At 41.4% G+C, this 17,089-nt stretch overlaps 1 protein-coding gene across 2 annotated transcripts in view; it reads right to left on the bottom strand.

Moving 5' to 3' along the window:
• The window catches only part of LOC130932156 (fas-binding factor 1-like), a 61,295-nt gene that overhangs the window by 29,767 nt on the left and 14,439 nt on the right, over window positions 1–17,089 (bottom strand). For both annotated transcript variants that reach the window (XM_057861599.1, XM_057861600.1), the window contains exons 10-14: window positions 14,537–14,670; window positions 14,345–14,438; window positions 12,271–12,717; window positions 1,016–1,093; window positions 843–889 (exon numbers count right to left, since the gene is read on the bottom strand). In XM_057861599.1, the coding sequence (XP_057717582.1) occupies window positions 843–889; window positions 1,016–1,093; window positions 12,271–12,717; window positions 14,345–14,438; window positions 14,537–14,670 (800 nt within the window). The remainder of the gene's footprint in view (window positions 1–842; window positions 890–1,015; window positions 1,094–12,270; window positions 12,718–14,344; window positions 14,439–14,536; window positions 14,671–17,089) is intronic.

Genomic DNA, 17,089 nt, shown 5'->3' with positions numbered 1-17,089 from the left:
TAGAATGCATCTAGCCTCGATATATGTGCATCGATGTACAGTAAGTGTTGTTGTGAGGCACATCAATTTGTCTTCCCTTGCCTAACAGCGTTTTCCACCTGGTAACAAAAGAACAAAAAACTTGCACTTACACTTGCATTTATGCGTTTACATAATTGTGCCATCGTACACGTACTGATTAGAAACAGGCTAGCAGCAGCTACAGTAGTTGTAGTAAATAATATTAAACATCATAATTACAATCATCATTGTAATAACAATATCAAAGGCAACAAGTCGTTTCATGCGCAAGATTTTAGCTTTAGTATTTTTTTAGTACAGCATCGGACACACGAAAAAGCAGGGATAGAAAGAACATACCTTCCATAACACCAGCGGCTACATAAACACCTGGTCTTTGTGGTGGCACGGGCTTGGTTTCACATCTGCCTTCATGAACATGTTGTCCTCCCATGTCGTGATGATGGCAGATGAATGTAATATTTCCTAATTGTCTTTTTTAAGTGATTTTGATGAGTAATGTTACTCCAGCTCCACTGTTGTTTTGGTTAGAGAAAGTGTAAAACGGAAGTGTCGAGCAGAAATGCGGAAGTAAAGCGGAAGTACCTTGGAAACTTGTCTATATTTATTTAGGAACAGTTTGGGGAATGCCAATTTCTATTTTGGCACGACTTTGACCCAATGTACAAGGTCAGGACATGAACCACATCAAAGACTCTACAAATATTTTTGGGGATGATTAATACTGAGGGAAATGGGTAAAGGTCCTCCAATCTTTTGCCACTATACTAGAAATGTAGAATAATCCAATCATTGTAAGAAAAATATAACAATACAAGTACCTTGCTTTCCTCTCTCTTCTCGTTTTGGACCATGTTGTGCAGCAAGGCTAGGATGTCCAAGTAACATATGTATAATATATAAAATAAGAAAAAAGGGAAACATTTATTTAGGGGATGATGATGATGAAGAAAAGCAGAGAATCAGATAACTTTATTCGATGGTCAAAGCTTACCCAGCATCCTTGGAAGTTGGCAATTGTTTTTCATGGATGTTATTTCTACCTCTGAAGACTTGTGATTGGGTATCCTTACTGAAAACCATATTATTTAATAGTTCTTTATTCCAAATCTTCCAAAACAAGGCCCATTCAAGGTATGAACTAAGGATATCCCGATCACATATCCGGTACCTCGGAAGCGTATTAAAGAGGTCAAAAAGCATATTTGATGTCTTTTTTTTACCACAAATTTGAAGAAAACTATCCTAACCTAATAACCATATAAAAGGGTTATAGGTAGAGTTGTCCGATGTTATCAGGGTGGCGGCACTTTGCACCGATGTTTGTTGTCAACTTGTGGCGCTTTGGGGTTTATTTGACTAAAACTGATGTTTGAACCATTTTGAGTTGAATATTAAATAGAGTGGTGCAATAATGGAACATTTTCCATTAGAGGTGGGAATCTTGGGGCACCTAATGATTGGATTACGATTCAGAGGCTCCGATTCGATTATTGATGCATCCCCCCTTGGTTTTAATGTTTTGTGCATTAGTTCCAGATTTGTTCAAAAATCCTCTGAGGCTAAACCAAACTACTATTTCAGTATCAGGTTAACAGTTAAAAAGGGGAAACAAAATTCTCGAAGTCCCCATTCTGTATCAGCAAACTACATTCAATTAATGTTGTGAATCAACCGTTAAAGTTGTTAAAATTGCTCCCGTTATTTCATAATTTTCCCTCTGTCTACTTTTTCATGTCAAAGTTTTAAAACTGTTTTATCATTGAAAGATACAGTTGTGGTCAAAAGTTTACATACACTTGTGAAGAACATAATGTCATGGCTCTCTTGAGTTTCCAGTTATTTCGACAACTCTGATTTTTCTCCGACAGAGTGATTGGAACAGATACTTCTTTGTCACAAAAAAACCATTCATGAAGTTTGGTTCTTTTATGACTTTATTATGGGTTAACAGAAAAAGTGATCAAATCTGCTGGGTCAAAAATATACATACATGGATCTGAAAAAGCGAATCATTGACTTGAACTTGGAAAGTCACTTGGAGCCATTTCAAAGCAGCTGCAGGTCCCAAGAGCAACAGTGCAAACAATTGTTTGTAAGTATAAAGTGCATGGCACTGTTTTGTCACTGCCACAATCAGGAAGAAAACGCAAGCGATCACCTGCTGCTGAGAGAAAATTGGTCAGGAGGGTGAAGATTCAACCGAGAATCACCAAGAAGCAGATCTGCTAAGAATTAGAAGCTGCTGGAACACAGGTGTCAGTGTCCACAGTCAAGCGTGTTTTGCATCTCCATGGATTGAGAGGCTGCCGTGCAAGAAGGAAGCCCTTGCTCCAAAAGCGGCACCTTAAGGCTCGACTGAAGTTTGCTGCTGATCACATGGACAAAGATAAGACCTTCTGGAGGAAAGTTCTGTGGTCAGACGAAACAAAAATCGAGCTGTTTGGCCACAATGCCCAGCAATATGTTTGGAGGAGAAAAGGTGAGGCCTTTAACCCCAAGTACACCATGCCTACCGTCAAGCACGGTGGTGGTAGTATTATGCTGTGGGGCTGTTTTGCTGCCACTGGAACTGGTGCTTTGAAGAGAGTAAATGGGATAATGAAGAAGGAGGATTACCTTCAAATTCTTCAAGATAACCTAACGTCATCAACCCGAAGATTGGGTCTTGGGCGCAGTTGGGTGTTCCAACAGGACAATGACCGCAAACATACATCAGAATGTGGTAATGGAATGGCTAAAGTCCTGACTTAAACCCCATTGAGAACTTGTGGACAATGCTGAAGAAACAAGTCCATGTCAGAAAGCCATCAAATTTAACTGAACTGCACCAATTCTGTCAAGAGGAGTGGTCAAAGATTCAACCAGAAGCTTGCCAGAAGCTTGTGGATGGCTACCAAAAGCGCCTAATTGAAGTGAAAATGGCCAAGGGACATGTTACCAAATATTAGCGCTGCTGTATGTATATTTTTGACCCAGCAGATTTGATCACTTTTTTCTGTTCACCCATAACAAAGTCATAAAAGAACCAAACTTCATGAATGTTTTTTGTGACAAAGAAGTATCTGTTCCAATCACTCTATCAGAGAAAAATCAGAGTTGTAGAAATAACTGGAAACTCAAGAGAGCCATGACATTATGTTCTTCACAAGTGTATGTAAACCTTTGACCACAACTGTAGATTCAAGTCAAGATTTTGCCGATTTAGGAGTATTTTAGATAAAAAGTTAATCGGGTCAGCTACAACAGAACCTTCTAGAGAAGTCTACTGCTTTAAGATGGCGGCTGTTTACTAACGCCAGCAAGTCCGTCATTGTTACAGATGGAGAGTAATTTATCTTTTGTTCAGGTATGTATGTGTTCCCTTTCACTTTATACTGGTTTATGTTGGTTTTCACCTGTATTTTTCATTTGCAGTAGTTTCCACCTGTGATCTCAGAAGGCCTCCACAGCTGGAACCACTTCCTCATTAGTCAATCATCCAATCATCTGTTCGTCCTGCCACTATATAAGTTGAATTGTTTGCTCTGTTCAGGAGAGGCGGTGGCAGCTCTCACTTTGGTTGTATTGGTTTGTTGAAGCCTGTTATGTTTTGACTTTGATTCCGTTTGTGAAGTTTGCTTTCTGCCACTTGTTTATTAATGATCTCTTTTGTCTTTTTCTTTAGGTTGGCGCAGAGCACAGAGGTAGGGACTTTAGTTAGACACCTGCAGGTCTCCATCGTGTCTCCCACCTCAAGTAGGTACCAACTCTCTGTATTAGTCCATTAGATAGAGCGGCAACACCACCCATGTATTTTGGGGCACAATAGGTGCCTGTCACTGTAGTGTTTTAGTTTGGGGGTTGTTTTGGGTTCTAGGTTCAGTTGGGGTTTTTGAACTGTTTATTTGGTGTTTGCTGCATAGTGCAGGGGGTTGGGTAAATGTTTGTGTGCTCTGTGTCCATTGTTTCTTTTCTGTTAAATACACTTTTTATTTGCAATTTTGACTTGTCACTGCCTCCTCATTGCACACCTGCCGTCTTATGTTACGCCGCGGCCCCTGACCACCAGGGGTACTCGTAACATTTGGGGGCTCGTCCGGGAGCTGTGTGGTTCCGCTGAGGCGGCAGGTGTGTTGGTGTGCAGTGGCGGTTGGATTGCGAGTTTTTGTTTATTTGACTTTTTTGGTAATTCCCTGCGCGCCCTGGTAGATAATGGCCACGGGCTTTAGAGTTGGGGATTTCTTGGTGGGTCCCACAGTGGGGCAATTGGACCAATTCAGAAAAGCAGATTTTTGTGCGATCGGTGCGCATTTTGGAGTTGAGCTTCCCATGTCTAAATCTTGGGCTCAGCTGAAGGCGTCGGTCGTTGACTTGCTGGTCAAGGAGGGCGTGTCTATTGAGGGGTTTGAGGGTCATTCGGATTCTCAGGAGGTGATTCCTCCCGTTTTTCGGGGTGTGAGGAGTGAGACTCCTCCCACTAGCCGTAGGTCCTCTTTAGATGGAGCCGGTTCGTCCCCTCGGTTAAGGGTTCGCTTAGCTCGTTTGAAGCTTGAGAAAGAGGAGAGGGACCGTGAGCTCGAGTACAAACATCAGCAGGCCATGTATAAATTAGAACTTGAGGCTAGAAATGCTGTCCGCTTAAAGGAATTGGAACTAGAAATGAAAAGGCTTGATGTAACGTCCGGAACTCATTTGGTCGCAACTCAGGGTGATAACTCATCACATAAGCCATTTGACGGTAGTCGGCAGATTGGTCTCGTCCCCGAATTCCGTGAGTCGGAGGTGGACGAGTATTTTGATACCTTCAAAAGAATAGCCACGGCTTTTAAATGGCCACCAGAGGCGTGGGCGCCCTTGCTACAGAGCAAGTTGATTGGGAAAGCTTGCGATGTGATGAACAAAATGCCTCTGAGGGATAGCATGGTTTATGCTACATTAAAAGAGACTGTCCTGCGTTCGTATAGCCTTGTTCCTGAAGCATACAGACAGCGTTTTCGTGTTCACAGAAAAGCACCCGAAAAAACCTTTGTAGAGTTTGCTAGTGAGAAGCAGACTCTGTTCAATCGTTGGTTAAAGTCAAGTGAAGTCACGGATTTTACATCTCTGTGATTTAATTTTGATGGAGGATTTTAAAAATAGCCTATCGGATCGGTTGGCCACTTATTTAAATGAACAGAAGGTCACTAATGTGTCCGAGGCAGCTGTGCTGGTAGATGAGTATGTGATTACTCACAGGCAGCATGTTGATAAAAAAGATGACTTTGAGAAACGGGACAAAAGTAAATCGAGTTTTAAAAGCCGGTCTTGGTCAGGGCGGGGGTCGTCGCCTCCTTCGGCAGAACGTCGCTGTTTTCTTTGTCATAAAAATGATCATTTAATAGCCAACTGTCCAGAGCGAAAAAATGATGACTGTAAGGCTGAATCTTCCCCGATTGGGTTATGCGCTGTGCGCTCTGAACCGGTTCGAGTACATGAAGGTGGGGGTTCCTCTTACGAACCTTTTATGCTCGACGGTTGTGTTTCTATAGGCTCGGGCGAAAAGTGCTCGGTTCGCATCCTTCGTGACACCGGAGCAGCACAATCTTTTATCTTGAGTGATGTATTGCCTTTTAATGAAGAGTCTTCATGTGGCTCGAGTGTATTGGTCCAAGGAATTGGAATGGAGTACCTCTCTGTACCTTTACACTGTGTAAACTTGTCTTGTGATCTCTTGGCAGGCACGTTTTCGGTTGGGGTTCGCCCATCATTGCCGATGCCAGGCGTCACTTTTCTGTTGGGGAACGACATCGCTGGTGGTAAGGTCACATCGGTGTTGGAAGTCGTGCAGCAACCTGAGTCGCAACCAGACGAATTGGGGCAGGCTTACCCTGACGTGTTCCCAGTATGCGTCGTCACTCGTGCACAATCGAAAAAGCTGGGTAATGTAGTTGATTTATCGAACACCTTTTTCGCGGACGGATTAGTTAACCCAGAGAGGAGTACGACTACTGAGTCTGTGTTAAAAGGATCAGCGTTTGATGTAGTTTCTTTAAAAATGACTCGCGATGACCTTATTGCTGCGCAAAAATCTGACGCCAGTCTAACCAAATGTTTTGAGGCTGTTCAGCACCTGCATGACCTAATGAATAAGGATGCGAAGTATTTTATGGAGGACGGGTTGCTTTTAAGAAAGTGGAAGTCTCGGTTGGACACAGATTTTAGCATTGTTCAAGTGATTGTCCCTGTACGTTACCGCCATGCAGTCTTGTCGTTGGCTCATGAAAATGCATGGGCGGGTCATTTGGGGGTGACAAAAAACGTACGATCGCGTATTGGGACATTTTTTCTGGCCAGGTTTGAAAAAAGATGTTGTGCAGTATTGCCGAACATGCCATACGTGCCAAGTGGTGGGGAAGCCGAGTCAGGTGCTTAAACCAGCCCCTCCTACAGCCTATCCCTGTGCTGGGCGAAGCATTCGAACATATCCTTGTCGATTGCGTCGGCCCGCTACCCATGACGAAGAGGGGTAATCAATATTTAATCACTATGATGTGTGTAGCGACAAGATATCCTGAAGCCATACCACTCGGGGAAAAATAACATCGCAGTCTGTAGTCAAGGCTCTGATCAAGTTCTTTTCTACTTTTGGGCTGCTGAAATTGGTACAGACTGATCAGGGTACCAGTTTCCTTCCTGGTGTTTTTTTAGCAGGTGTTAACAACATTGTCTCACACATCGAATCCTCAGTTATGTGAGCCGGTTTCGTGAGCTGCTACGCAGCGTATGTAGTTTGGCCAAGGAGTGTTTGTCGGGAGTGCGGAGCGACATGGTATGAGTATAAGTCTGTCGTTCGTTTGGGCCGGGTGACCAGGTACTGGTCTTGTTACCTGTTCCAGGTTCATCATTGTCTGATGACTGTGTTGATGCAGTGGCTCGGCACTTTGCGTGGGAGAGGTGTCGACAGGTGTTCGCGGATGCCCTGTCTCGGTGTGGTCAGTAGCAGGGTTTTTATTTATGATGTGGCATCTTTTATTTTGGTTCAAAGCCAGTTTAGTTACTTCGCCATAGCTTTGCTACCCTTTTGAAATTTCGCTTGCATTGGCTGGATGGGCTATTCCGGATAGGCCTGTTTATCAACTGGAAGTTGATATTTTAGGGGGGGAGTGTTACAGATGGAGAGTAATTTATCTTTTGTTCAGGTATGTATGTGTTCCCTTTCACTTTATACTGGTTTATGTTGGTTTTCACCTGTATTTTTCATTTGCAGTAGTTTCCACCTGTGATCTCAGAAGGCCTCCACAGCTGGAACCACTTCCTCATTAGTCAATCATCCAATCATCTGTTCGTCCTGCCACTATATAAGTTGAATTGTTTGCTCTGTTCAGGAGAGGCGGTGGCAGCTCTCACTTTGGTTGTATTGGTTTGTTGAAGCCTGTTATGTTTTGACTTTGATTCCGTTTGTGAAGTTTGCTTTCTGCCACTTGTTTATTAATGATCTCTTTTGTCTTTTTCTTTAGGTTGGCGCAGAGCACAGAGGTAGGGACTTTAGTTAGACACCTGCAGGTCTACATCGTGTCTCCCACCTCAAGTAGGTACCAACTCTCTGTATTAGTCCATTAGATAGAGCGGCAACACCACCCATGTATTTTGGGGCACAATAGGTGCCTGTCACTGTAGTGTTTTTGTTTGGGGTTGTTTTGGGTTCTAGGTTCAGTTGGGGTTTTTGAACTGTTTATTTGGTGTTTGCTGCATAGTGCAGGGGGTTGGGTAAATGTTTGTGTGCTCTGTGTCCATTGTTTCTTTTCTGTTAAATACACTTTTTATTTGCAATTTTGACTTGTCACTGCCTCCTCATTGCACACCTGCCGTCTTATGTTACGCCGCGGCCCCTGACCACCAGGGGTACTCGTAACAGTCATTTCGTATTTAGTGCGCTATACATGTTCTAACGCCGCCGTCGTCTGTCATTTCGCATCTAGTGCTACAGCCCCTAGCAAGAAGTATGGAATCACCAGTCTCGAACGAGCATTCACTCAAACTCAGATAAAAAGCTTGAAAAAAATAATGAATTCAAAAGTGCAACTCCTTGGCATTCAGAAACACTTAAAGAAATGAATAAAAAACATTGTGGTGGTCAGTAAATGTTACTTTTATAGAGCAAGTGCAGGGAAATAAATATAGAATCACTCCATTCTGAAGAAAAAAATATGGAATCACTTCTTTTTGAGCAAAAAATACAGACACACCCAGTCGATTTCCTTTCCTTAATTGGGCCTCTGCCTCAGATTAGATCTGCTCGTTAGTCAGCAGTTAAAAACAGTGCAGTTATCACACCTTGGAGGGCTGCTGGACCAATTGGATTCACAATAATCATGGCTCCAACACGAGAGATGTCTGTTGAGACCAAGGAGCGGATTATCAAAGTTCTTGAAGAAGGTAACGCTACACGTAAGGTTGCCAAAGATGTGGGCTGTTCAAAGTCAGCTGTATCAAAAATCTGGACCAAGTACAAACAGCATGGCAAAGTTGTTAAAGTTAAGCGTACTGGTAGACCGAGGAAGACATCCAAACGTCATAACAAACAACTAAAGGCCATATGTCTTGTAAACAGAAGATTATTTTCAGTGATGAGTCAAGAATCTGCATTGGACATGGTGATGATGCTGGATGCCAGTGAGATTTACAAAGATGACTGCTTGAAAAAAAAACATCAAAATTCTCTCAGTCCTTGATGATATGAGGCTGCATGTCAGGGAAAGGCACTGGTGAGATGGCTGTGGTTAAATCTTTAATAAATGAACAAGTTTACATTGAAATTTTAGACAGCTTTCTTATCCCTTCAATCGAAAATATGTTTGTCATTTTCCAAGATGACAATGCATCATGCCACAGAGCTAAAACTGTTAAAGCATTCCTTGGCGAAAGACTCATCCAGTCAATGTTATGGCCTGCAAATAGCCCAGATCTCAACCCTATTGATAACCTGTGGTGGAAATCGAAAAAAATGGTCCACAGCAAGGCTCCAAACTGCAAGGATGATCTGGCAACTGCAATCTAAGAGAGTTGGCACCAAATTGATGAAGAATACTGTTTGTCACTCATCAAGTCCATGCCTTAGAGACTGCAAGCTGTCATAAAAGCCAGAGGTGGTGCAATTAAATACTAGTGTTTGTGTTTTGATTGTTATTTCTTTGTTTCTCATGATTCCATATATTTTTCCTCAGAATGGATTGATTCTTTATTTCCCTGCACTTGTATTATAAAAGTAACATTTACTGACCACCACAATGTTTTTTTATTCATTTCATTTAGTGTTTCCGAATGCTAAAGAGCACTTTAAACTAAGTCATTATGTTGTTAAGCTTTTTATCGGAGTTTGTTCTACATAATAAAATGTCTGAGTGAGTGCTCGTCCGAGACTGGTGATTCCATACTTTTTGCCAGGGGTTGTACGTATATGAGATATCTACCGTAGCTGTATGTTTGTAGCAACTAGCAACTGGGCGTTGTTTGTAGCGGCTTTCAGCCGCAGTCAGATTTTATTGTTTTTTATCTAGCGGCATGAGTTGAACATGATATTTACTCTCGCCCCGTTCCTCATTGTGTCCCGAAGACCGCGCTGACTGTGTTTTAGTTCCGCTTTACCTGGTAAAGTAATCTGAATTTGGATGTTTGTGAATCGTTCTTGAATCTTCCATGGCCGAATCGCGAATAATCTAAGACTCGGAAATTTCGCTCGCCTCTATTTTCCATAGCTTCAGTTGAAGTTGTTCTCTTGATTTTAACAGAATGTTTATTTGGGAAACCTTGACGTTATAACATTTATCATTATTGAAGCACTCAGTGGGGCATCACAATACAATTAGCTATAATAACCCTAACCACAACCGAATATATCGGTATCGGATTTTTGGAGTTGGACAATATCAGGATATTATATATTCATAGTGAGATATATATATACAGTATATATTTATAGTGATATATACACACACATATATACAGGGGTTGGACAAAATAATGGAAACACCTAGCATTTTGGCATCATAATCATTGAACATAATTGTTACAGAATGCATATGAGGAACATTCTAATGAAGTTGAGCATCTCGTATGGCCGGCACAATCACCAGACCTCAACATTCTTCAGCATTTATGGTCAGTTTTAGCGATTCAGTTAAGATGTCGATTTCCACCGCCATCATCTCTAAAAGAGTTAGAAGGTATTCTAACTAAAGAATGGCTTAAAATTACTTTGAATCAAAAAAAAAAAATTGTATGAATCAATACTTCACAGAATTGAGGCTGTAATTGTCGCAAAAGGCAGACCTACACCATGTTAAATTAGTTAATTGATTTTTTAAAGGTGTTTCCATTATTTTGTCCAAGCCCTGTACATATAGTCATGTGAAAAAATTAGGACACCACATGAAATATTCAGTTCTTTATTAAGAAATGTTCACATATCAATGTCTGATTTTTTTTTCTTTATCTATGGAATAGAAAGTGATTTAATTGCAGGTAAACAACAAAAATTAACATTATTTTACTCATTAAACCAAATATATCAACGAAAATGCATATTCTAACTGAGGAAAAAGTTAGGACACCCTACAACCTGATAGCAAGTGTACCCCCCTTTGGCTGAAATAAGCTCAGTGATACGTTTTTTTGTAGCCATCTATCAGTCTTTGACATCGGTCTGAAGAAAGTTTGCCCCACACCTCAATGCAGAATACTTTCAACTGTGAGGTGTTTGAGGGATTTCTTGCATGTACAGCCCGTTTCAAGTCACCCCTCAGCATCTCAATGATGAAAATCTGGGCTTTGACTCAGCCATTTCAGGACTCTCCATTTTTTCCTTTCAGCCAGTCCTCGGTGGATTTGTTATGTTGCAGGGTCAGTGTCATGTTGGAGGGTCCAGTTTCGCTTCAGCTTTAGTTTTTCCACAGATAATCTCACATACTCTTCAAGCACCCTCTGATAGACGATAGAACTCATGGTGGATTCTATGATGGTCAGCCGGCCCGGTCCTGCTGAAGCAAAGCATCCCCAAACCGTGACACTTCCACCTCCATGCTTCACAGTTGGTATGAGGTTCTTGTCCTGGAATGCTGCATTGGGTTTCCCCCAAACATGTCCTCTGTCCTGGTGTCCAAATAATTCAATTTTAGATTCATCTGTCCAAAGAACATTATTCCAGATGTCTTTGTCAACATTCACTCTGGCAAACTTCAGTCTAGCTTTCATATTCTTCTTGGAGAGCCCAGGCTTCCTCCTTGCACACCTCCCATGAAGGTTAAACTTCTAAAGTCTCTTTCTGATTGTAGAGGCATACACTTTCACTCCACCAGTAGCAAGAGCGTGCTGTAGGTCCCGTGATGACATTACAGGGTTTTTGGAGACTTCTTTGAGCATCTTGCGGTTTGCTCTCGGGGTGAACTTGCTTGGACGGCCAGAACTGGGCATACTGGCAGTTGCTTTTAATGTTCTCCACTTGTAGACTATTTTCCAGACAGTGGAATGGCTGATTTTATATTCTTTTGAGATCTTTTTAAATCCCTTACATGACTCAGAAGCGTCTACAATCTTATTTCTGAGGCATCAGACAGCTCCTTTGATCTCACCATGGTGTTTTTTCTCACTTCAACAATCAGTCACTGTTGAAAGTATTCTGGTAACACGACCTATTAGGTGGGAGGGTGTCCTAACTTTTTCCTCAGTTAGAATATTCATTTTGTTGATATATTTGGTTTAATGAGTAAAACAATGTTATTTTTGTTGTTTACCAGCAATTAAATCACTTTATGTTCCAGAGATAAAAAAACAAGATCAGACATTGATATGTGAACATTTCTTAATAAAGAACTGAGTATTTCATGGGGTGTCCTAATTTTTCACATGACTGTACATACACACCTGGATTATTTTGTTGCTTGTAGTCCTTAACTTGTTCACTGCTATTGACAGTTATAGACCAAAAATCCATTTCAACTGGCAAGGCATTGCGTGGTTATGTTTCACTGCCATTGACGGCGATCGGCGTCCAATCCATTTTGACAGGGAGGGCTAGCAGCAATTGACTGCTACCATCCCCCAGTCAAATTGTATTGGACTTCTATCGTCTTCAGTGGCAGCCAATGGAGTTCTAATGAAAAACACAATCCTTTTTACCCAATTCAGATTCTCTGGAAATTATATGATCGGGCCAGAGTTCCAATCACACGAACAGATCGGGGACATCCCTAGTATAAACAATGAAAGATTTTGTAATCATGTGAACGTTACCTAACAAGTGACTCCAGATCCACTTCTTCTCCCAGGCCTAAAGCTTGCTCCTGATTGGAGATTTTGGCATCAAAGCTTGATCCTGTGAAAGACTTCTTCCTGCTAAGAGCGCCTGTCAACCAGTCATTATCATCCTCCTCTTTCTTTTGGATTTTGGTAGGATCTGACCTTAGTGATTTGGGTTCAGCCAAAAGTGAGGCGTTAACTCCCACTTTGGCAGCTGATGTATTATGGTCACTAGTCAAAGAGGGCTTTTTCTCAAATAGAGGAGTAGGAGATTTTGGAGAGTCTGTAGTCCTCCTCTCGTTGGTGTCTTCTTCGCGGTGGACCTGGTCGTCGTCTGCTTTGAGACAGAGCCAGTCGGCTGGGTTGCGGGGTCGTGAGGGGGTGGTGGCAATGGGGGGCTTCTTCTCCAAAGTGGAAGCACTGACATCCTCTGTAGAGAATCTTTTTTTTTAAATTTAAATAAAAAAGAAAGGGCAATGCTTTGTTACAGACTTGGTGTAAGCCTAATTGAAAACATGCAAGCATTGGAACCTTGAATTATGAGTGCAATTTGTTCCAGTTCACAACAAAAACCAACATGACTTGACTAAGTGATGGTTCGCAACTCATTCACTGCCAACTAGGGATGCAACGATACAGTTAAGTCACGGTTCGGTACGATTTTCGATACAAGGGACACAATTTTCGATTCAATTCAATACATTTAATGCTCTGAAACAAAAATATAAGTTTTTTTTTTTTTTTTTAAATGTTTTATTTTGCTAACAAGCAAAAATAACAATGATATCATATAAACATGCATTACAGTGCATGATATTTATGTGTTTGCTTCTTACTGATCTGAAGAAATTTTGTATAAAAGTGCTGAAAACAGTCTTTACTGTTTGTAAAGTGAGGCTGAGAACACTGTTGATTGCTATTACTCTCTTAGCAGGTATGTTTACCATATGAGAAAAACATCCTATGTGTGGTCCGAGCCTATCTGTGTTATGTACTGAATTAACAATATTTGCAGCATTATCTATAGTCACTGGTATGGATTGATTTGGCTGGCTTAACTTCCGTTCAGTCATGGCGGTTTTTAATTCATCAATGTAGTATATGGACTACGCGTCCCATGATCACTCTGGGCACACGCACCCAAGGGCATGGGATCTAACGTAGCACACCTAGTTTGCTGTTTGAGGATATCTACTGTATGCATGCGAGTGTTGTCGGCCATTAAAAAAGTTAACAAACGCCCCAGAAGTCATGTCTGCTATTACTGCACAAGACCAGCATTTGACAATCGACTTTCTTAAACAGGACGAGTTTGAAATACAGCGCTCTTAAATTGCCACTCATTGTTCATCATGTAACCTTGAGTTAGTTCTCTGTGACCCACGGTCTTAACCTGTCTGTTGTCATAGCAAGGTTATTTGTAGCAGCCAAGTCGGCAACAATATATTGGCGGTCTTTGTTGAACGTATCCGAAAAGACAGTCTTTCTTAAATATGTATGAGTGGGGATAGCATAGTAGCTCACCCAAAATGCTGCCAAACAACTGATCTGTATGATATTAAAGCCGGCAAGCCACCTCCATAGGATTCTGGCTTACCTCACGAGCAAGGATCTGCGTGCGCCACAGCTCCCGCCTTTCATGCAGTTTTGGGGGAGAAGTGGATGAAGGGGGCTGCTAGTGGCAGAGTTTGTTTTTTCAAGAAAAAGCTGCGCCGGACATTTTAGCGAGAGAGACGACAAAAATAAATTTGGAAAATACATTTTGGGAGCTTTTCATTTGGATCGAATGTTTTTGCGTATTGAATCAAAGAGGGCGTATCGAACAGTTCAATATAAAACCGAGTTGCATCCTTACTGCCATACCAGGTACAATATATATATAGTATATAAAAAAAAGAGAGTATGTGTGGAAATTTGAGGATATAAGAAAAAATTAACAGCTAAAAATATCCCTTTCAAATGGATTGGACATGTGTCGCCATCAATGGCAGTCAAAGAGTTGAGATGAGTTAAACTTTTAGTGTAAATTAAGGCACTTTTAGGTCAAGGACGTCCACTTCACACATACTTGATGGACTGCCTACGAGAATGGCGCCCTGATGCGGTTTCTCCAACTGTGGGCTGATAGGACACAGTTGTTGGGTCATCTTCTAAATGGGCATCTGAGAAATGGACAAAAGTGTTCTTCAATATATGTATTTTTTTAAAGACGTCATACCAATCACCAAGTAGGACCAGATTAGGCACATTGATATTTTACCTTTTGAATTGTAGTTCTTCTCCCGAGACAGAAGCTGGTCCTTCTTATCACTTGAGGATGGCCACTCAAGACGTTGCGATTTACAGTTCTCCAGAATCTCATCGAGTTTTGTACGAGCTCTCGGTGGTTGCGCACTAGAGTATTGAGATACCAGTTGGATATGTAAGATATGAAAGGATTTATGTAGCGTTGCAGGGTTGATATCAATCCTAGCGATGTCCCGATCCGATCACATGATCGGAAACCGGGCCGAACGCGCCATTTTACAGAGGATCAGAATCAGGTAAAAAGAATCGGGTTTTTAATTTAAAAAATATATCTGTTTTTCTGCTTCATGCTCGTACAGCGCCACAGCCTCTCACCCTCCCTCCTGCTAAGCAGTGCGGCCAAACTGTCTAGCTTGCACTTGGTACTTAAAGTTAACGAGGATTGACAGGTTTGTTGCTTTGATCTTACCAGAGAAGCTTGGTAGCGCTACGATCAAAGGCACAAATCTGTCACTCATCCTTAAACTTGCATAAGTGTGCTGTGGCAACTCATTGAGTAAGTAAGAGGCTGTTCTTTGCAGCGTGAGTGGACTTTATCGAGCATTTAAGAAAGAAAAGCATTTTTCTCCGCTTTTCTTGTTTAAAAATAATTCACATTATGAAGTCGGCCTGGTGGGACAGTAATATGTTTGGAACTTTTGTAAAAAAAAAAAAAAAAAATCCCGCCGTTATCGGATGACTCTGACTCCGGTGCAAAAATGTGCGATCCGGACATCCGTAATGAAAACGGCACCAAAATGATGTCATCTGTGACAGCAAGTCCAAAGAATTAATGTGCTAATGCTGCGCAACGTGTATTCTTCTTCTACACAAGATGGCTGCCAGCTACTCACACCACCGGGGAAAAAAGGAGCACTTGCCGTCCTTCCCAATCATCCAATCATGTAGTGTCTAATCATCCTTATAGTGTGAATCTAAATGAGTGTCTCACTAATAGACGTCCAATCCATTTGAAGTGGGAGAGATGGCAGTGGATTAACGGTCGTTCATTCACTGGCAATCCTCCCAATGCAAATTGATTGGACATCTACCGCCTTCAATGGCATCTATTGAGTAAATGGCAAATGCTTTCAGATTGATAAAAAAATCTTTTAAAAATTGGTAGAGAAATGCCCACCAAGAAACATGTCTCTCATTTATATAGAAAACTACTGATGGATATAGTAGATAATACTTTTTATATCAAAAACAAATTGGAGCTTGAGATGAATGTTATAATTGAGGATCAGGAATGGGGAAAATATGTACTAGTTTGGTCATGCAGTGATTAATAGCAACACATGGAAAGAGTTTGATTGGAAGACAAAAACAAGGTTCTTTAGGACTCCCCTGGCTGTCTCTAAATTTGTAAAAGACCCAAATGCAATGAAGTGCTGGAGGGACTATGGGTTGATTGGTGACCATACGCATATATTTTGGGACTGCCCGAAGTTGCATGCTTTTTGGAGGGGTGTGAAGGATGTAACTGACAGAATCCTGGGTGTTGTCTTGGAACTTACCCCAAAACAGACAACCTGGACTTAACCCCTGAGGAGGTCTAAACTAGGGAACAAAAGTATCACCTACACATACTATTAATGGTGGCCAGGAAAATGATGACTATTAAATGGAGGAGTCCACAGCCTCCAACGATGATGCAGTGGAGACTAGCTATAAGCTAAGCTATAAGTGCCAGGCTACAAATGAGGTATATTACTTTCCAGAAAAGACTGAGGCCTATTGAACAGTACTTATCTTCTTGAACAGAAACCCAGAACATGCTGTATTTATGTGAATAATGAGTCATATGCAAATGTGTCTGCTTTTCACTCACCAGGTCTAATTTGTTTGTTTGTCCCGATTTATGTACGCATTCTGTATAATACTGATGACGTTGTCAAGGATTGTTTTGTGTTCTAATGTTTTGTGTGTTAAATAAAAACAAAGTTCCAAAAAAGAAAAAACTGGTAGAGCAATAAGATGGTTATGACTTGATTTTATGTCCATGCATAGACTTTGATGGGAACGTCACACCTACCAACATGGCTGCCCTGAGGCTATTTTGTTTGGGGCGATGAAATGTCTCTTCATGCTTGTGCCGTGAATTAAAATGAATTTATCACTTGTAGACGTACAGTCCATTTGAAGTGGGATGTGGCAGAGAATTAACATTTGTTCAGTCACTGACAGACCTTCCAGTTCAAATGGAATGGACCTCTAGTGCAGAGGTGTCCAAAGTTTTTGCAAAGGGGGCCAGATTTGGTGTGGTAAAAATGTGGGGGGCCGACCTTGGCTGACGTCCTTTACATAGAACAATATATTTAAGCAAATTTTAGCAAGCCATTCTGTGTGTCACATTTGTTTTTTTTGTTTTTTTAATTAATAATTTCAACAATCTCGCAACTAGCCCTTGTGGCGTTCTCTTTCGACTCTCGGGCTCTTGCGAAATACTGCTGCTGTGAAATTAAACTAGTTTCAAGTTGCTTCAATTGCTCGCTGAGCCTCACATTGAACTCTTTAAAAATCG

Source organism: Corythoichthys intestinalis, chromosome 16 (genome assembly GCF_030265065.1).
Source record: "Corythoichthys intestinalis isolate RoL2023-P3 chromosome 16, ASM3026506v1, whole genome shotgun sequence".
Taxonomy (NCBI): Eukaryota; Metazoa; Chordata; class Actinopteri; order Syngnathiformes; family Syngnathidae; genus Corythoichthys; species Corythoichthys intestinalis.
Note: the sequence above shows the minus strand (reverse complement) of the source record. Positions and strands in the feature narration are given on the sequence as shown.